The sequence below is a fragment of the Staurois parvus genome, unplaced genomic scaffold, assembly GCF_062004578.1.
Source record: "Staurois parvus isolate SC_StPar_1 unplaced genomic scaffold, SC_StPar_1.0 ptg000388l, whole genome shotgun sequence".
Classification (NCBI taxonomy): Eukaryota; Metazoa; Chordata; class Amphibia; order Anura; family Ranidae; genus Staurois; species Staurois parvus.
Genome location: NW_028318184.1, coordinates 1,538,654 through 1,559,984, shown reverse-complemented (window position 1 = coordinate 1,559,984; position 21,331 = coordinate 1,538,654). Strand labels below are relative to the sequence as shown.

Sequence of the window (21,331 nt, the reverse complement as noted above, 5' to 3'; positions counted from 1 at the left end):
GTATGTTTGGGGTCATTGTCCTGCTGGAAGACCCAGGATCTTGGACGCAAACCCAGCTTTCTGACACTGGGCCCTACAGTGCGACCCAAAATCCTTTGGTAATCCTCAGATTTCATGATGCCTTGCACACAGTCAAGGCACCCAGTGCCAGAGGCAGCAAAACAACCCCAAAACATCATTGAACCTCCACCATATTTTACCGTAGGTACTGTGTTTTGTTCTTTGTAGGCCTCATTCCGTTTTCGGTAAACAGTAGAATGATGTGCTTTACCGAAAAGCTCTATCTTGGTCTCATCTGTCCACAAGACGTTTTCCCAGAAGGCTTTTGGCTTACTCAAGTACATTTTGGCAAACTGTAGTCTTGCTTTTTTATGTCTCTGTGTCAGCAGTGGGGTCCTCCTGGGTCTCCTGCCATAGCGTTTCATTTCATTTAAATGTCGACGGATAGTTCGCGCTGACACTGATGCTCCCTGAGCCTGCAGGACAGCTTGAATGTCTTTGGAACATGTTTGGGGCTGCTTATCCACCATCCGGACTATTCTGCGTTGCAATCTTTCATCAATTTTCCTCATCCGTCCACGACCAGGGAGATTAGCTACAGTGCCATGGGTTGCAAACTTCTTGATAATGTTGCGCACTGTGGACAAAGGCAAATCTAGTTCTCTGGAGATGGACTTGTAACCTTGAGATTGTTGATATTTTGCCACAATTTTGGTTCTCAGGTCCTCAGACAGTTCTCGTCTCCTCTTTCTGTTGTCCATGCTTAGTGTGGCACAGACAGACACACAATGCAAAGGTTAAGTGAACGTCTCTCCTTTTTATCTGCTTTCAGGTGTGATTTCTATATTGCCCACACCTGTTACTTGCCCCAGGTGAGTTTACAGGAGCATCACATGCTTGTAACATTCTTATTTATCCGCAGTTGTGAAAGGGTGCCAATACTTTTGTCCAGCCCATTTTTGGAGGTTTGTGTGACATTATGTCGAATTTGCTTTCTTTCCTCCCTTTTTTTGTTTTGTCCCAATACACACAAAGGGAATAAACATGTGTATAGCAAAACATGTGTTAATGCAATACGTTTCGTGAGAAATACATGATTTCCTGGAGAAATATCAAGGGTGCCAACAATTTCGGCCATGACTGTATGCACAGCAAAAACCTGGTGCATAGGGACCTAAAGCCGGACAATATTTTACTTATGGACAAGAGATGTCATAATGTGAAATTAAGTGACTTTGGACTGACTCAGTTTGCCGGTACAGTTGTTCCATCAATGGCACCCCTCAACACATTCATGTCCCCGGAACTTTGTGAACTGGAGCACAGGGAGTCAATTGTGGTGGATCCTAGTGTTGACATCTGGGCCCTTGGTATTGTATTGTATGTTCTTCTCACTGGAAACTATCCATGGGAAACAGCTTCAGCTCAGGATCTATGGTTTCAAAGGTTTATTTACTGGCAGAACAACTCTGACCATGTTCCACCACCAAGTGGTTGGGAGAATGTCAGCAGGAGGGCTCAAGATTTATTTCACATACTTCTTGCCCAAGACCCCAGCTGCAGGAACCAAGTCAGAGTTGTTCTAGATTTTCTTCATTTTCCTTGGAACTTTGAAGTTGCCACCCAAGAAACCATGGATCTTGTGGAGCAGAAGGAAGAGGAGGATATTGCAGCAAAGGACAGTGAGGTAGAAGTCATTGTGCTGGAGAGTGAAGAGGAAATAATTATAATAGAAAATCACGGTGACATTGAATACATTGTGATCAATTATTCCGGCTCTTGAATTTGCTGCAGTTAAAATCTCAGCAGTGCTTCTTTTGAAAGAGACCAGCAGTACCTAAGCTCTGAAGTTGAAGTCTAAACGGACCCCAATTATTGTCCTAAAAGGAGGAGAATAGTTGCAGAGCTTCTCTGCCCAGCTCAAACCATCACCGTCATCTCAAAAATATTACTGAAGTGGTGAGATAGAAGGAGCAGGGACAAGCATTTACCTTGTGACTATTTCAAAGGTTTTTCTGAGATGTGGACTTTGCACCGTGATGTCACCGGGCCTCATCACTACCTCTTTGAAAAGCAACTACCTCAACTACAATTCATGTTGCCGTCTCCATGCGTTTGTATCTATAGTGTCAATGCAATCACTGCACCAGGTATAGAATGCAATAAATTCTAAGTACTGGTTATACCTTTTGTATCGTGTAATTCATCTATTTTTGCTCTGCCTCTTATTTCTCCTTCAACACAGATTGAAAAAGTGTTACAAAACCCACAACAGTAAAATCAGTCTGTATATGCAGTAAAGCATGCTTGTTATACTCCCTGTGGAACCTACGGGGTTAATCCTCTGCATTGTGTAAAAATGTAGTTTGATCCTGATTTCTCTGATCCTCTCCTTCTTTCAGTGTCCCCCTCTTAAGACATTGTGCGGAGTCACTCTGCACATGCTCAGTTTGGTATGTATTACTAGGGTTCTTTTTTTTTTCTTAGGAGAGTGCATGTGATTAACAGGGCCAATCAGCACTGTCCAGACAGAGGTCAGGGGTTCTGCATCCTCCTAAAGCAAAATGCAAAACTCCTCCTACAAGCTTTAATCAGTGCTCAGCTGGACACTGATAGAAGTCACAAGACTGCTCTAACTGCTGATGAGCAGTTTATATTTACTAAAATAATTGGATTTCCATGTTTAGTGTACTGTGGGAGACCGTATATAGTGAATGCAGGGTCTGGGGTTTAGTAACACTTTAACGTTGACAATACATTATTTATGTAAACTGCGCAAATCCCCAATCAACTGAAGTCACAAAGCTGCAAGTATATGAGGATATAGTCTCTTAAAAGACCAATTCAAATGGATACTGTGCTAGGTGAACCCTTAAAACTTTGTGAGCACTATAGAAACCTTTGCACCTCTAAAAAGCGATCAAAAATTGAAAATAAAACACTAAATAATTACATACATATGCCCTATGAAGACCCTCACCCCTCTGAAGGGCGATCAAAATTTGAAAAAAATTAATTGAATAAACTGAGTGCAGTAATCATAAATACGTGTAAGAAACCATTATATGTGGTCAAATTAACCTAAAATGTCATGCATTATCCATGAGCCCTATGAAGACCCTCACACCTCTGAAGAGTGATCGAGGTTGAGGATAGGTCAAATCTCAATGTGAAAAAAAAACTCCTCAAATATACATAAAGGTTAGTAGAAATTTTTCAAAAACAGTAACAAAATGTCCATATAGACTTAAACCATAGTCCATAAGTATGAGAAGAATATGACAATAACATGAATGAACATTTTACAAAGCTGCAGTTTTTTTTAATATGGGCTGGAGCCCCCAGACTGCACCGGCTATTTTCTGGAAAAGGTAACCAGCCCATACCACACCATGCCTGGCCTAGGGTCAAATGGCAACCTACGTGAAGATCCAGCATATTCCAAGTCATTAAAGGGTTACTTCACATTTACCAAAAAAAACATGCCCGTGCAGATAAGGTACATAAATGGCCCACATCCATAGCAAGGGTATTATTTCACTTTAGTCAGAGCTGAACACTTTGTTTTTATCTACATAGCTAGTTTTTTTGGTAAAGGTGAACTAGGCCTTTATCCTCACTGGGAAGGTTATACATCGAACCAGCATGTAGAACACAAGTCACCGCAAATATAAGCAATACAGTGAAAGTGTAACTGACCGCCATAACGTCTCCTAAATCTACGTATGAAGACTGAACAAAGACCCCCACTTAACCAAAGGTCCTCTAAACCACAACCTGGGTCGCAGGATACTCGCACCGGCCTTTATCCCCTCAGCTTCTTTTTACTGCATACAATGCAGGGCCACTGAGTAGATTCTCTACTTCCTTCATAACATGCACTGTGAGGGGTCATCATATACTAGAAAAGACTGTAAACCTTGGGGCTCAATCACATAGGCGCTCGTCAAGTAACATCTGTTTACTTTATGTACTAGTTCTGAGCTGTTTGCTGTATGGACTCACCAGCACAGCCAAGTTTGAAAGGTGAACGCACCCGGACGCACAGGAGCTGCACCTGGCCCTTCATACCTGTCAAACTGCGCAAGTCCATACAGCCAATGTGTGGCCATTCACTTTGTATGGGGTGCCTGCACACAGCGCAGCACTGGGGCAGGAAACCTAAGAAATGCCTCTTCTTGCTGTATGGAGCTGAGTGCCCATGTGAATGAGCCCTTAAAGTAAATCTAAGACAAAACTTTCTTTTTTCACTTTAGATAGAGTAAGGGAAGGTTAGAACACCTGTCAGGTTGTTTTTCTGCCATTTGTGTCCCATAGGGAGATTTCCCTTCACTTCCTGTCCCATAGCCAATACCCGAAGTGAGAGAAACTCTCTCAAAGTGATGAAAAAATGGGGTGTCACTAGAACTAGTGCCCCGATAGGGTCACTGTACTTTACACCCCTGTACCCATATAGTTCTGCCCCCACACCCTGATCTGTGAGTCCCACAGGTCACTGTACTATACCCCATGTATCCCCAGAGCTCTCCCCTCACACCCCAATCCCTGAACCCTGACAGGTCACTGTGCTGTTCACACCTGTGTACCCCCACAGGTCTCCTTTCACAACCCCATTCCTGGGCCCTGACAAGCCACTGTACTGTAATCCCCCCAAGCCCCCCTATCCAGAGATCTCAGGCATCTCCTGTTGCTTGGTTACATAGATAAAAAAAGGACAGGCTGATTACATAACAGGACATTACACAGACATCTGGATGGTCTGGGGCAGGCATGTCGCACTCAGATAAAACACTGGCCCCCACAAAGACAATATCTTCAAGGGGGTCACACCGGGAGAACTACAAAAAAAAGGGAAATACGCCGGTTTTGTGGTGAGAATATTGCTGCATATTCCGTGCTCTAAATTGTGGAATGGTATAAGACAAGTTCTATGTGGTGTTGCACCAGCTGCGCCAAATCACATGACAAGTGCTATACTTCAGTGACCGTTCCCGTGCGCCAACATAAGCATGCTTGGATCTGGCGCCCCAACACCCCCACAAGAGCAAGTAATAAAATGGCAGGAATCACTTTTATGATGTTGTCACAGCAAGCGCTAATTAAATAGGCATACAGAATTTGGTTGACTTGGCACATGGAAAATGTGCCAACAATTCCACTAAAAATGATGTATTTCCTTCCATCTGTTAATTGGTCAATATCTCAGAATTGTGACATACTGGGGGGGGGGGGGGGGATTAATTAGTCTTCACTGGAGCACAGCCAATTAGCCTTTACATTTCCATTTTCTAACCTGTGTGGGGAAAAATAAAAGCTGCAAGCTGATTGGTTGCTGTGGGCAATGATAAGAGTTGGGATGAAACATTTTCTATGAATCTCTCTTTATGGAAATCATGAGAGAGAGTCCATTTCTCTAATGGGGATACAGCCAGCAATACAAATATGACAGTGGATCTAACCCCTCACCCCTCACCACTGACAGTTGGCATTCTTGTAAACAACCCCTGACCTGAGGCTGCCCAAAATAGATCTCATGGTCTATGAATACAAGTCCCGTGTCCTGTACTGTATGATCCAGAGAAAAAGGTTTGTCTTTGGTTACATGTTACACACATGTTACACACACCAAACATCGGGGCTGAGTTTGGCTCTAACCAGGCACACTGATCCCCAATGGTGCTCACTGATACTGATAGCACAGACATTACAAATGAGCCCATATTCAAAAAACAAACCTAGCTTGTTGATGTATTTCAGTGTGTTACAAGCAGCACTATTGACACCTGCCTACATCATTGGAAAGGACCCCAAAAGCAGGCTTCTTTAAGCTTTACCTGTGTATTAGGTGCAACACAGATTTCTCTTTGTGTTGGATTTCATATATCCAGGACAGAATACTGAGCTCTGTGATTGTCACTCTGCTAAAAAAAAATTGGAGCCTCGCTGTGGAAAACGGCAGTTGGCAGAAAAATCATTTGAATTTTGTTTCCGGTTGGTATCCTAGCAACCACGGAAACTCAGTCCACAGGCAGCGCAGCCACAGACAGTCAGTGTGCTTCTGCTAGCGATAGTGAACACACTCCTTTTTTTGTGCTCTGTGAGATCTCATTATAACGTGTTATAATGAAGTGGACCAGGCCAAAACTACGTTTCCGATATCATCCATATAAGAACAGACAGGAGGTCACCTGGAATACCATCATAGGGAGACCTTTTGTAGATGATTTGGATAAGCCCACTTTATCACATAGTGGGTTGAAGGTGGAGACACCTCAGCAATTCCCCAAAAATCGGGAAAGCAAACATGGGAACTCTGATGGGAGGAAGAATTCTGGAGAGGGAAAGAGTTCCAAAGAGGAGAGTGCCATGAACAGAGGAAAGAAGCGCAGATCCAACCAATCTGCTGAGGAAGAAAGACCAGCAAAACAGGGACGATGCGGTCATGCACCGAGTTGGGCCAAAACACCATGTGCTGTCATATTGCCCAAGAGGAATAACAAGAGGCCAGCATCAGATCCAATTTTCTCTGCACCTCCAAATAAGAAAAGGAAGATCGCTGCTGATGAGACAAGCAAGAATGATCAACAGCTCGTCGAGGTAGTCAGCGATAGATTTCACCAGGTTGTCAGCGATATAGTCGGCGAGGTAGTCAGCGAGAGAGTCGCTGAAGTTGTCAGCAAGTCAGCCAACGAGGCCGTCGTTGGGGTTGTCAGCGAGCTAGTCGATGAGGCTGTTAGCAAGCCCGTCGATGAGGCTGTCAGACAACCAGTCAACCGGGCAGCCGGTGAGAATGACAACAAGGTAGTCAGGGATGTGCCTGGCACCAAATTAGAAATGCATCCGCCAGCCGACTTTAATCTTGACAGCTTTATCTTTCATAAAATACTCGGTCAAGGTAGTTACGGAAAGGTAAGTAATCAAAGATTTATGAACAGAGGGTTTAATGCACTGCGAGTTAGTGGTTATTATTATTGCCAGTCGGCAAATAGTAGGTCGTAGGTGGAGGTCACACCACTCTATTCCTTACCGCTTCCCATTTACACTACACACACTGAGCTGTGCTGCTCAATGCCAAGCTGAAATCCATGCTTTCCCCATAGGACCAGTTTACACCAGTGTGATACATTAGTTGGCGCTCGGTTACATTGGAATAGAATGCATGTAAATGCAATGTGCTTTAAGAAAGCTACAATACTGGTATTTTACACCACTCATGAAAAAATAGCATGCCAACGCACATCATCTCCAGTGCGTTTACTGTGTTACATGGATGCAACGCGAGTAGAGTGAATCCAGGCTTACACACTAAGTCATGTTTAGTGGTGTACTGTCTGTCGGGGGTGTAATACACAAAAAGATGCAAGACAGAATTACAAATCCTTTGGTATATAAGGAAATAAGCTGACGTACATTTAAACTGTATATAGCAGATTGCATAACGTTTGGCTGCACAGCTTCATAGCCTTTAGCCCCAATTTATGAACGCTGAATACAGACTTCAGAGTGAGCGCTGGCTGTGATTTGCTAAAAGCCTACTGCGGCTTGCTAAAAGCCTATTGAAAGCTATCCCCAATCCCTAACAGTCTAGAAGTTACTGACTAACAGTCAAAACCACTGAAAACTTGCACAAAATCCTGCTGACTCCCCGTTCTATAAACTGTTTTCAAACTAAGACTAACAATCGTAGCCAGGCTGGGGGGGTTGCTGCTGGACCCAGAGGTAACCTTTTCAGAACCCGGAGCTGAATTGCTTCTAATCATTTGTGTCCTGTGTTTTTTAGGTCGCCCTGGCATCCCATCCTGCCACCAACAAGAAACTGGCAGTCAAGGTGGTACAGAAGAGGAAATTACTGCAAGAAGAACCGAAAAGTGTCCTCGTAGAGAGACAGATACTGGAAAAAGTTGGACGGAGTTCCTTTTGTACACACGCCTATGGAACCTTCCAAACAGAAGTAAGTTTCACATTCCTATCAATCACTCACTCATCAAATCACATCCATGTTATCCATTTGGACTCCAAGTCCAGCACAGACCTAGAAATAAATCCCAAAACCAGAAAAAAAGGAGGGATGGTCCAGCTTCAAAGAGGCTAAGACATGAGAGAGTTATGGTGGCTGCCAATGCAGAATTTGGGGAATTCTGGTTCTCCCCAGCCGTCCTGCTCTTACTTTGGCTTTGCTGTCGGAGTCACTGACTTGGATCAGGTATAGTCCTTGAACTTCTCTCATGATAGAGTCACTTCAATAGAACCTGTCACAACATGTTTGCATGTTAATGGCTTCTATATATTGCTTACCCACAGAGGAATGACGTTCACCATACATTGAAAGTTCCTGCCAAGCATCGCGTTAACTTAGTCTTAAAGTGGATGGAAAGCCAATACTGAACATTTCTTGTTTGTTCACACTTGGTCTATTAAATAGATCAAGCAGAGCGTGTTGTTATATCTGTTTAATAAGTGCAGAAAAACACTTGTGATCCTGTCAGAATTCCAGCGCTGTCCTGAGTCATCCTAAGCAGTCTTATCAGCCCCGCTCACTTCTCCTCTGTGAACTACAACACAGCTCCCCGTATGTTATAGAGATGAGGATGGGGAGAGGTGTTCTTAAGGATGGGGAGAGGCATACTTATTGTCCTAGGATGACAATACGGCACCTCCATAGACATAGAGAATAGTAAGTGAGCGTAGTCACCCTAGGACAAGAAGTAGATTAGTGGTAGGATTACAAGGGGAAAATAAAGGAAGACATGCTGAAAAGAAGAACACTAGTACAGCCTCCATAGCTGAGCACTGGTGTAAGCTGAAATAGATGACATTTTTATTCTTGAGTTTGAAGATGCGTTAAACTCCTGAACCGTCTACCATGTCCAGACATCCCTATATTTCTGCATTTCCACCAAAACACAAACTTCACATCCACTTGACCTTTTGGAACCGACTTATTTTTCTCTTTCTTTTACAGGAAAATCTCTTCTTTGTTATGGAATACATGAGAGGAGGAGAACTACGCGACCTGATCAAGTCTTCTGCTCCATTACCAACTAACACCATAAGGTAAGACTTACAAAGATTCCGTCTAAGGCTGCATTCATACCCGCACCATTCAACCTTTTTATTTTGGGCTTTTTTTGCACATTAGTCGTGCAACAGCATAGGGCAGCCTATTCACTTACGTGAGCTGCCTTATGCGTGACAAATGCACCAAAGTAGCTCATGTACTTTTCTTTGTCCGCGAGCCTCACAATTTTGCAATGTACATTTTGGTGCGTTTGGCCACACAACTGCTACCCGCATTTGAAGTGCCATTAAGAATTAATGGCACCACAAGTGTGATTTGCATCTTAGCACATTTTTCATGCATTTCCCAGAACACCAAGGTGTTAATATGGCCTAAGAGAAGGGTGAGGGTTAACAGTCATGATGAAGGATTTGCATATAGTAATTACAGAATGAATCTTAAAGGAGAAGTACAGACAAAGCTCCTTGACCCGTTTTCAGCTGACAGCGGGCTGAAGCCTGCTGTCGGCTGATGTCACTCAGCCGGTCCAGGCTGGGGAAAGATCCCGACTTTAAAATAAGGATCTGCCCCAAAATCTGGAGCGGCACCCAGCTCAACGATCCGTTGAGAGCCTGAGCCAGTTGCTCCCTCCACTCCACATCCCAGTGCTCCATTAAGTTGGCGGGGTGGGGAAGAGCAGAAACGCTGACTGACAGTCACCGCTCTCTGTTCGGAGTGAGCGCTGACTGAGTGAGAACTCCGCAATCAGCTGTCAAGTGATTGTTGAGTGCTCACCCTTAAAACCGGCCATAGACAGATGCTGCATCGGACTGATGCTGCACGCACCTAGATAAGTATGATTTAACAAAAAAATGAATTCCTATTTTGCTCTCTTCATTTAAACTAAAAGATCACCCACACCGACCCACCTCAGTAAGCCTTCATCAGGAAAGAACCTTCACTGCCCCCCATACACATACTCATCTTCCGTTTACCCCCTAGCCTAGCCTTTTTCAGCCGTCAGCAAAGTACTCTGTAATGCAGTTTGTAGACATCAATCTCACATAATCACACACTCCTTCAATCAGATGCAACTAATCCCTACAAGATTCTAAAGCATGCTAACTGTATAGCATAGGGAGCTATTTGTCCAAGCTGATTAATGATCAGTTGCTACTCCTAGTGACTGGTCACCAGCAAATTTAGTAGCACCATTGATCTGCTAACACTCTCCTGCATAGCACGAGCCTAATGTGATATCTGCCAAACACCGGTTATATCCTCTAGTTTATCTTGGCGTGCAAGGCTGTATCTTCAACCCCACACAAGCAATGTTCCAACCCCACAGGTCTTAGCCAATGGTTGTCAGATACCACAGATCAGGTGACTATGATCCAATCCCTGGTTAAGAACCAAAGAAACCCAAGAAAAGAGCAGGGCCTGTCATTATCACAGTAATACATTGCTGCTTATGACATGCAAGGCTTGGAAGAAATCACCTCTTAATCATTTGTTTACTTATGCTGTGAGACGTGCAATAATCGTAGACCTTTTCTCCTTTTTTACAGATTTATTGCTGCAGAACTTCTCTGCGCGCTACAATATCTGCACCGCCAAGGAATAATGCACAGGTAAGTGTCTCCACCATGATCTTCCATATCTTCTAATCTTCATTAAAGTACAACACCACCCAATACTGCTACTTTAGTTGTGGATGGGTGTACAAGGGTTGAATTGCCCATGGCCAGTTCTGTCCCCTGCTGCTGAAGCTTTTGTGACTCTAAGGGCTCGTTCACACTCGACTCTTTTTACCAACGCTTGCCAAACGCCCCTATAGCGTTTGGCAAGCATTGGTCCGGCGTTTGCGGAGCATCTTTTAACGCTCCGCAAATGCCGCATGCGCGGTTTAGCGGAGGTTGCTAAGCTTTGCCGAGCGTTACAAACGCCTATAATGAAGTTTGAATGGTGTTACCGCTCCGCAAACGCCCCGCAACCGTGTCGCCACCGCACCGCAAACGCCGGCCGTGCGTTTGCGGAGCGGCACCGTAGACTAGAATAGGAGGCTTCAACGCCTCCTGACTCGACCAGGGGCGTCCGTTTTTCCGCGACGCTAACGCTCCCGTTAGAACAGCACCATGTGCTGCAATGTGCAGAATTGTCCGAGGCCTCTCTGCCGCCTGCACACAACGCTAGTGTGAACGTAGCCTAAGTAAGGGAGTCTCACTTCCCCATATTACATACATTTGCAATTGTAGATGTCCTGTTCTAACACTGTGCCATGTCCCATTCAGCAGCTGAGCAAAACCAGCCACAGGTGCAAAATTTGCTCTGGGTCCCATCAATCCCCGTAAACCAGCAGAAGAAACAATATTGAGGTGCACTCCGTCAATCTGAAATGAGTCTATGGCTTTATTAAAGACACGTGGATAGAAACACTCCCCAGGCTGCCTAATTCTAACACTTATCACCCTCTAGTGGGACGTAATCATGCCCCCACTAGAAGGGCAAAAGGTGACGCAGGAAGAAAGCCTGCGGAGTGTTTCTGATCCCTTCTTTTCAATAAAGATGTTGAAGCATTGCAGAATGACCAACTGTGATTTGATATGGTTTCTTACACTGCAGTAAGCTGACAGCCAAGGTCATGAGGTTCCTCTTACCATTCGTAAAGCAGTGCAGAAAGTTAGAAGGGGATCTAACCCGCTGGCACCCCTTGAAAGCTGAACTATTAGTATTGGTTGAATTACGGTTTTAAACATTTGATCTGTAAATCTAACTCTCTCCTTTTTTTTTTTTTTTTACAGAGACTTGAAACCCGAGAATATACTGCTCGACAGCTCCGGCCATGTCAAAATTGCAGACTTTGGCCTTTCAGAAGCCGACGTGTTTGGATCCGACAAAGTATTTACTTGTGCCGGTACTCCAATCTATATGGCCCCAGAAGTAAGTATAACACCACCCTTGTTTTTCCCCTCTACTGCTCCCATCTTTATCTTATAATATCTATGAACCTAACAAGAATTTTGGAGATAAAGGAGCAGAGCCACAATGATGGTGACTCAAAAAACCTAAAAAACAACAGGAGGCCCACTGTGACCTGTCATTCCCACCAACCATTGTTAACTATTATTACTGCTCTGTGCAGCTCATCGTGTGCTTTATTTTATAGTTAATCTTACTCTCTGTTTTATCAGGTTCTACAAGGAAAACCCTGTGATGCTATGTCTGACTATTGGTCACTGGGTGTCATCTTATTCGAAATGGCCACAGGAGCACATCCAGGTGAAGCCAGATTCAGGAGACACTTCTATCCGAGGGACATGGATCCTGAACTTCAAGATGTCATTGAAAGAGTAAGTATACTCTACAATTAGAATTATGCAAAAGCTATAGATCCTTAGTGTAGTGTTCTTTATGAGAGAAGCTTGCAAAACGTTCTCTAGTATCCAGTACATCACCAGGTGTAAGAAAGCACACAGGGGGCATCCGACTTCTGGAAGTGTTATATACACACGGTATAGCAAGATATTCACCACACAGGGAGTCAGAATAATAGAGGAACTATCCATGAGCTTTTGGATGAACTCATTCACTGGTTCAGAAATGTTCACTTTGATCCTTCCAACAGACATATATATCTTCAGTGAAAACTACACCAAGGAATTAAAATATGACATTCTGAGGTGTTTTTTTTCTATTTTTAAGAAATAGCCGACACTAAACTGGCTGATTGATCAGTTTCTGTTAGTGACAATCTACCGTATGCTAAATTTCATTTCTTTTTCTTTATAGCTTCTTGAAATAAATCCGAGCGATCGCCGGCAGGCAGTGAAACAACTGCGAAAACATCCCTTCTTCAGTACCATTTACTGGAAGAAGCTGGAGAAAGGAAAGGCCACCTCACCATTGAAGATGCCAGAAGAAAGTCTGCGCTCACAAATCGACACAAATCAGCAAATTGATGTGAAGGAACTGATTCCCTACACAGGAAATACAGAAAATAAAATTGCAGAAGAGCAACAGAGATTGTTCGATGGCTTCAGCTTCAAAAGCACAAAATGGAGAAGGATGGTGGAGAGGAAATGAAAGAATGAGGGCTCATTCGCACCATCTGCATTGAGCCACGTTCTTTTGGACAGATCACCACAAGGTTAGACCATACTTCTCTTGTGGGTCACAGGAATGACCTAACTTTTGCTTTCCTGGGGCAAAGAGTCAGCTTATAGCAGGCTATTACAGTGTATAGCAGGCAGATCACCACCTTTGTGCATCATTCATCATGATTGACATGGATCGACAGTGCTGGACAACATGAATGAAACTGAATTCACATCAAGATAAAAAAACTGCCGGAAGATCAGAGGATAGTTGGTTTACCACGGATCAACACCTTTATGCGTCATTCGTCGTGAGTGGATCAACATTCCTAGATGATAGGAATGACGTTGGATTTATACAATGGAACATAACCTCATCCATTCTGGGTGAGAGGATTAGAAGGAGCAGTGGTTTGCCATGTCGGCAGATCACCATCTATGTGCATCATTCATCGTGATTGATATAGATCAACATTGCTAGACGACATGAATGATGTTGGATTTATACAATGGAACATAACCTCATCCATTCTGGGTGAGAGGATTAGAAGGAGCAGTGGTTTGCCATGTCGGCAGATCACCGCCTATGTGCGTCATTCATCGTGATTTATATGGATCAACATTGCCGGAAGACATGAATGACGTTGGATTTATACAATGGAACACAACCTCATCCTTTTTGGGTGAGAGGATTAGAAGGAGCAGTGGTTTGCCATGTCGGCAGATCACCATCTATGTGCATCATTCATCGTGATTGATATAGATCAACATTGCTAGACGACATGAATGATGTTGGATTTATACAATGGAACATAACCTCATCCTTTTTGGGTGAGAGGATTAGAAGGAGCAGTGGTTTGCCATGTCGGCAGATCACCGCCTATGTGCGTCAATCATCGTGACTGATATGGATCAACATTGCTGGACAACATGAATGACGTTGGATTTATACAATGGAACATAACCTCATCCTTTTTGGGTGAGAGGATTAGAAGGAGCAGTGGTTTGCCATGTCGGCAGATCACCGCCTATGTGCGTCATTCATCGTGATTGATATGGATGAACATTGCCGGACAACATGAATTACATTGGATTTAAACAATGGAACATAACCTCATCCGTTTTGGGTGAGATTAGAAGGAGCAGTGGTTTGCCATGTCGGCAGATCACCACCTATGTGCATCATTCATCGTGACTGATATAGATCAACATTGCTAGACGACATGAATGATGTTGGATTTATACAATGGAACATAACCTCATCCTTTTTGGGTGAGATTAGAAGGAGCAGTGGTTTGCCATGTCGGCAGATCACCGCCTATGTGCGTCATTGATCGTGACTGATATGGATCAACATTGCTGGACAACATGAATGACGTTGATTATTACAATGGAACATAACCTCATCCTTTTTGGGTGAGAGGATTAGAAGGAGCAGTGGTTTGCCATGTCGGCAGATCACCGCCTATGTGCGTCATTCATTGTGATTGATATGGATCAACATTGCTTGACGACATGAATGACGTTGGATTTATACAATGGAACATAACCTCATCCTTTTTGGGTGAGAGGATTAGAAAGAGCAGTGGTTTGCCATGTCGGCAGATCACCGCCTATGTGCGTCATTCATCGTGATTGATATGGATCAACATTGCTAGACGACATGAATGACGTTGGATTTATACAATGGAACATAACCTCATCCGTTTTGGGTGAGATTAGAAGGAGCAGTGGTTTGCCATGCCGGCAGATCACCGCCTATGTGCGTCATTCATCGCGATTGATATGAATCAATATTGCCGGACGACATGAATGACATTGTATTAATACAATGGAACATAACCTCATCCTTTTTGGGTGAGAGGATTAAAAGGAGCAGTGGTTTGCCATGTCGGCAGATCACCACCTATGTGAATCATTCATCGTGATTGACATGGATCAAAGAAAAAAGATTAACAGTAAGAATATTGTTCTTACTTGGGTGATAAGTGAGAAGACTATCAAGTTTTTAGATATGGAGATTATGCAGGAACAGGATCCTCTACTAACAAAAACATTCTTCAAGACGGTAGATCGCAATGGTTATATACCCCTGAACAGTTGTCATCACACCTCCTGGCTTATGAATGTCCCTAAAGGACAATTTGTCAGACTAAGGAGAAATTGTACTAGAAAGGAGGATTATCGGGATCAAGCAAAGATGACTTATACAATGGAACATAACCCCATCCCTTTTCAATGAGAGGATTGGAAGGAGCAGTGGTTTGCCATGTCGGCAGATCACCACTTATGTAATATTCATCGGGAATGACATGACACATTGCTGGACGACATGAATGACGGCTATATACTGTAGATCAGTGGTGGGCAACCTTTTTTTTCAACTGAGCCAAATCTCGCCAAAACCACAATTGAAATTTATTTTGAGAGCCACATTTTTAAAACTGAAAATACATCTCCCATATAGTAATTCATCCCCCATAGTAATTCATCCCCCATATAGTAATTCATCCCCCATATAGTAATTAATCCCCCATATAGTAATTCATCCCCCATAGTAATTCATCCCCCATATAGTAATTCATCCCCCCCATAGTAATTCATCCCCCATATAGTAATTCATCCCCCATATAGTAATTCATCCCCCATATAGTAATTCATCCCCCATATAGTAAGTCCCCCATAGTAATTCATTCCCCATATAGTAATTCATCCCCCATATAGTAAGTCCCCCATATAGTAATTCATTCCCCATATAGTAAGTCCCCCATATAGTAAGTCCCCCATATAGTAAGTCCCCCATATAGTAATTCATTCCCCATATAGTAAGTCCCCCATATAGTAATTCATCCCCCATATAGTAAGTCCCCCATATAGTAATTCATTCCCCATATAGTAAGTCCCCCATATAGTAATTCATCCCCCATATAGTAAGTCCCCCATATAGTAATTCATTCCCCATATAGTAATTCATTCCCCATATAGTAAGTCCCCCATATAGTAATTCATCTACCATATAGTAAGTCCCCCATATAGTAAGTCCCCCATATAGTAATTCATTCCCCATATAGTAAGTCCCCCATATAGTAATTCATTCCCCATATAGTAAGTCCTCCATATAGTAATTCATTCCCCATATAGTAAGTCCTCCATATAGTAATTCATTCCCCATATAGTAAGTCCCCCATATAGTAATTCATTCCCCATATAGTAAGTCCTCCATATAGTAATTCATTCCCCATATAGTAAGTCCTCCATATAGTAATTCATTCCCCATATAGTAAGTCCCCCCTGTGTCAATTCACTTACCTTTGCTCCGCGCGTTCCTCTCGTATTCCCGCGCCGTTCTGGTCTTCAGGGAGGACTGTGAGAGGAGAAGAGTTCGTCACGCTGCCCCGCCTACATCCTGACAGCTGCAGAGTCCTGACGCCCGAGAGGAGGGAGGGGGGCGGCCATCCGAGAGGAGGGGAGGGGAGAGGGGGAGAGGAGGAGAGGAGGGGAGGGGGGGGGGGCGGCCGGCCGCCCGCCCGCCCGAGAGGAGGGAGGGGAGCGGGCGCCCGGCACACAGGAGAGCCGCATTTAAGTTTGTAAAGAGCCGCATGTGGCTCGCGAGCCGCGGCTTGCCGACCACTGCTGTAGATGCATGAGTCCAGTGCTATCTTCAACTGGGCTGATCCTTTGCTAGTCTTCAGATCCCCAGTGCTGCCCTTTTTTTTTTTTTTTAAATAATATTTTTATTGGGGTTTCAAACAACAATACAGTAGATGCAACAGTGTACTCAGAGTCAGAGAAGTGGTCTAAACTTACAAAAGAATAGGTAAAAAAAAAAATGTAATCAAGCTCAATGAGCATATTACAGGTTTCAAAGTAATAAACAAGATGATAACTAAGGGGGGGAGGCTAGAACCAGTGGGGCCTTCCAAGCCATATCCGCTAAAGCCAGAAGAATGACAGAGGTCCCCAGGGTGGTCGCTGCCTCTGTGGGATCCTTGTCAGACACAGGAGTAGCAAGAAGTGGCCTAGAATAATGAAGAGATGGAGACATGTGCAACCCACGCCTAATAAGGCATCTTTACTATAACCATACCAAACCATAATTAGTAGTCAAGGGAAAGGGGGAAAAGAAAGGGGGGGGGGGGTTTAAGTATAGGCCCAAACGGAAGAACTGGAGATTCCTCCCCTGCATGGGGACGCTCAAACAAAGGAGAGCTCCCCACGGAGGAAGGGATCCCGGCACAGAAAGCACAAAACAGGAAGAACGCATGTTGTTACCTATTTGCAGAGCCATTATGCAATCCTGTAATAAAGAATTGGTTATATGGAGACCCATCATGTGACTGACACCCATTAAAAACATCCTTGAGATATACAATACAGTAAAATCAAAAGAGTTATGAGGAATGTGGATAGGGATAACCATATGGCCTATTGGAGGTACGTGCTCTGCTCCAGAGGGGGAAGAGACCTTGATATTAAGAGGCCCCATTTTTTCTGGAACCGCAACGTCAAGGCTTTTAGTGACAAGTCTAAGTCAAGTTTTTCTCTACGAAGAAGATGTAATAGATCTTGCTTGACCTCAGGAACTGAAGGCGGAGCGGAGGATAGCCATTTTCTGAGAATGATCCGTCGCGCAATCATGAAGCAGGTGGCTAGCCAAGCCTTATTGCGTTGTATAGCTAGTAATTGAGGTCTGGACTGCTCCAGGCGTGTAGAGGGGAAATTGCCAAATAGGAGCAGAAAGGGACCTTGTGTCGGGCAATAACCCGTGACAGAAGCAGCGAATGTCTCCAGTTGTTTCTAAAATTCCAAGATGAATGGACAATACCACAACTTGTCTAGCAATGTGGGTCGTGGAGATTTGTACAGGGGGCAGCTATTTTGAATCTGGAGAGGTGGAGATGGTAGAGGAGGAATACAGGGACTTAGACAGGCATAGATTCAGTGGTTTATAAATGTTCGAGATCTTAAATGTTTTCCGCTTCAGCAATATATCCACCATAGACGTTTGGAATCTTCTTGGTCTATTCCGGCATGTGCTTGAGATATGATCTATGCCTTGCTGAACCATTAAGAAGTGATGGGGCGGGAGTTGGTAGCACTCATTAATACGAGAGAAGGGGAGGGCAGAGCCTGAGATAGTGTCAAATAACTGCGCAAAAAGCTTCAAACCTTGTTGAGCCCAAGTAGCATAGGCGTCATGAAATTGAGGCAAGGGGAAGGATGGGTTACCATGGATCGGTAGATAACAGGAAGTCCAAGGGGACAAACCCAGCCTGAGTCTCACTTCCTTCCAGGCTACGGCTGCTCAGCCCATACAGTGCATTGGCAGGATGGCGAGCTGCTTGCACAGTCAGCGATTGCCTGCACTGTATGTGATGGGGTTGGCGCGATGATGTCATTGCGCCGGGTACTCGTATGTGGGCGTTTCTGCATGTGGGCAGACCCGCCTGGAGACGGATAGAGGAGCGGTGTTTCGGTTCCTAAGACCATCGGAAATATGTGTTTTCCAATGGTCTTAGGCGAACCGTGTGAAAGGTTTGTTTGACCCCCAAAGGGGTCGCGATTCACAGGTTGAGAACCGCTGCTCTAAAATTAAAAAGAAAACTATACAAACTGTACATACACGTTAGAGTTCAGTCACTCAGCTTTTTGTAGGCATTTTATGCACCTAGTGTACATTTCTGGGTGCTTTCCTGCTCCAGGTGCTACATGCAGCCAGCCATACAAGTAAATGGCTGTACGTGGCCGCACTCATTGAAACGCCAATGCCTCCTCGTGTTGGGAAAATACGTTGGACATGCATGTGTGGATAAGAGCTGATGTAAAGAAGTATCAGCGTTTACAAATATATTCCCTTGTATGGCAGGTTATATGCAGCACCTGCAGCTCCCTCTGCACACAAAAGTGTCCAGAAATCTATTGACAAATACATGAAACAAATGAATGAAAGAAGTGCAGCTCTCCAAAATCCACAATATCCCGCCTCCAAGCAAACTTGTTAATACAGAACTAATAAAACTGACGCCCCTAAATTTGCTGAAATAGCTCAGTTGGAAGAGCGTTAGACTGAATGTCTAAAGGTCCCTGGTTCAATCCCAGGTTTCAGCAGCTGTTGGGGTGTTCCCAGGAGTTTGAGGAAGTAGAATCGATCTGGATCAGCCAAATAGAGAACGCTATATGGAGACCTGGTGAGCCATCGATTTGCCTATGAAACCACGAGCATTACTAACCCTTTATTGTAATAAACCTGGTTTTATAGAAGGCACGACGATTTATGTTGTAGACACCTTTCACACGGAGCGAAGTCCGCACTGTTTGGACGCCTGTACTCGTTCAGTTTCTGCCCGGCAGACAAGGGTGGACCCCTGTCAACTCTATGGGCAGCCGGGTGTAAACAGACTGCGCTGTCAGTTTACATCAGACTATCTCCAATCTGGTTGGGAAAAAAAGAAAAGAACGCAGTGGTATTCCGTTTTTTTTTCCTGGACCTGAAGGTAGGCGGGTTTACAAACCGACACAAGTCAGTTTACATCCTCCTGTCCATAGGGCTGCATGGACCTTCCGATCAGGTCTGCCTAAAAAACTGGCAGGTGGGCCTGATTGGAACACCCATGTGAAAGGGGCTCTATGGAGCTGTGCAGGGACTGCTATGGAGGAGAATTGACCATTTAGAGCCTGGTGTGGCCCCATATCTTTTTGAGCTGTGCCTGGAAGGATCCTAAAGCCAGGTTCATGCCTGTACAGGTTGCAGTTGATGCATTTTGCATGTTTTTCACGTGACATATTAATGAGTTTTTGATGCGTTTTGTGCCTTTGGCAGGTGTCTTTTGTCTTATGGGAGAAACAAAAAAAAAAAACCATCAAGAATGCAAGCACTGCGTTTTTAAAAGCGTTTCTGCTGCATTTCCATTGAAATCTATGGAACAAAAACTGCAACCTGCTGCAGGAAGAAACCTTCCTGATCCTTTCCAGACAATGCACCGGTGGAAAACGCACAGATGTGAACGTGACCCATGGGAAACCATGTTAAATGGACTGTACGACGTTTCTGCAAAACTGAAAATGCACAGAAAATTGCAGAAGTGTGAACCAGGCCTAACATAGAGGTGCTTTTACATGCTGAGAAAATGAGGCCTATGTGTGACACTGCTCCTAGTTATTAGAATTTCTGCTTGAATGTTTGTTTGCTGTGCGGGGATCAGAGCTTTGTTTATAGTTCTAGAACATGAAACGCATGCATTGAACGCTGCGACTCCCAAACAAATCACCTTGGAGAAGAGGCTTCAGGAGACTGGTCACACAGGTGGAGTCTGGCAGAAAGAGGAATAAAGGAAGCATTACACCTTCTACCTGTACCCCGAGACATCCTGAGCATTGAACCCTTGAGGTGTTGGGGCCCACTTTACAGGAAAACATGTTCAAACATGGTTTGGGGGTTTCAGCTCAGAGGGACGCCCCGAAACCACCTATAGTGTACATTTACATTATTAGGAAGTGTTTTTGCAGCTCTTACAACACCTGTCTTTTAATTGTTTTTTTGGAAGGGGCTGGAGGGGAGAGAATATGAAAAGAACCTTTCTGTAGTGCTTCACAATTGCACACAAAATGCCATCAAAAAGCATTTGCAGGGTCCCTGTATTCACATGAATTGCGGCGTTCTCCATGCTTTGCAAGTTGCCAACACCAGCCCAACATTGCCAGCAGGATAGAAATCAAAGCATCGCAAGTAAGCTACCTGTCATCCACTCAGCAGCATTCATCTTCCACTGCAGCCAGAAATTCTGAACACGGAGCTATCAGAGGGGTTGATTATTTGTCCCCGGCCTCCATGCCGCTCCTGCTCTTCATTTGAGGTAGTCACCCTCTGCCTCTAATGTACAATAGGAAGAAGAGATGATCTCTTCCTGTCACTTCAGGCCACCTCTGGATCTCCTCATATAAATATCCTTCTATATGTCCTGTACATCCCTCCGCACACTCAGGTGCTGCTATGACCCCCATCTCTGTGCCCCGATAGGGTCGTTGTACTGTACATCCCTGTACCCCCAGAGTTCTCCCCTCACAGCCCGATCTCTGAACCCTGATGGGGTCACTGTACTGTACACCCCGGAACTCCAAAACTCTACCTATACACCCCAATCGCTGAGCCCTGACAGCTCACTGTACTGTACACCCCTGTACCCCCAAGCCCTCCACTTATACACAGATCTCAGGCTACTCCTGTTGCTAGGTTACCCAC

At 44.3% G+C, this 21,331-nt stretch overlaps 1 protein-coding gene and 1 pseudogene across 1 annotated transcript; both read left to right on the top strand.

The window, feature by feature from the left end:
* The first annotated feature begins 1,144 nt into the window (after positions 1-1,144).
* LOC149455765 (serine/threonine-protein kinase SBK1-like) lies at positions 1,145-1,783 on the top strand. Its single transcript, XM_089685858.1, has one exon. It carries the CDS (start codon positions 1,145-1,147, stop codon positions 1,781-1,783), a length of 639 nt encoding a protein of 212 aa, XP_089541984.1.
* A 4,340-nt stretch (positions 1,784-6,123) lies between these two features.
* On the top strand, positions 6,124-13,115 carry LOC149455764 (putative serine/threonine-protein kinase DDB_G0277449; annotated as a pseudogene).
* The last annotated feature ends 8,216 nt before the right edge of the window (positions 13,116-21,331 follow it).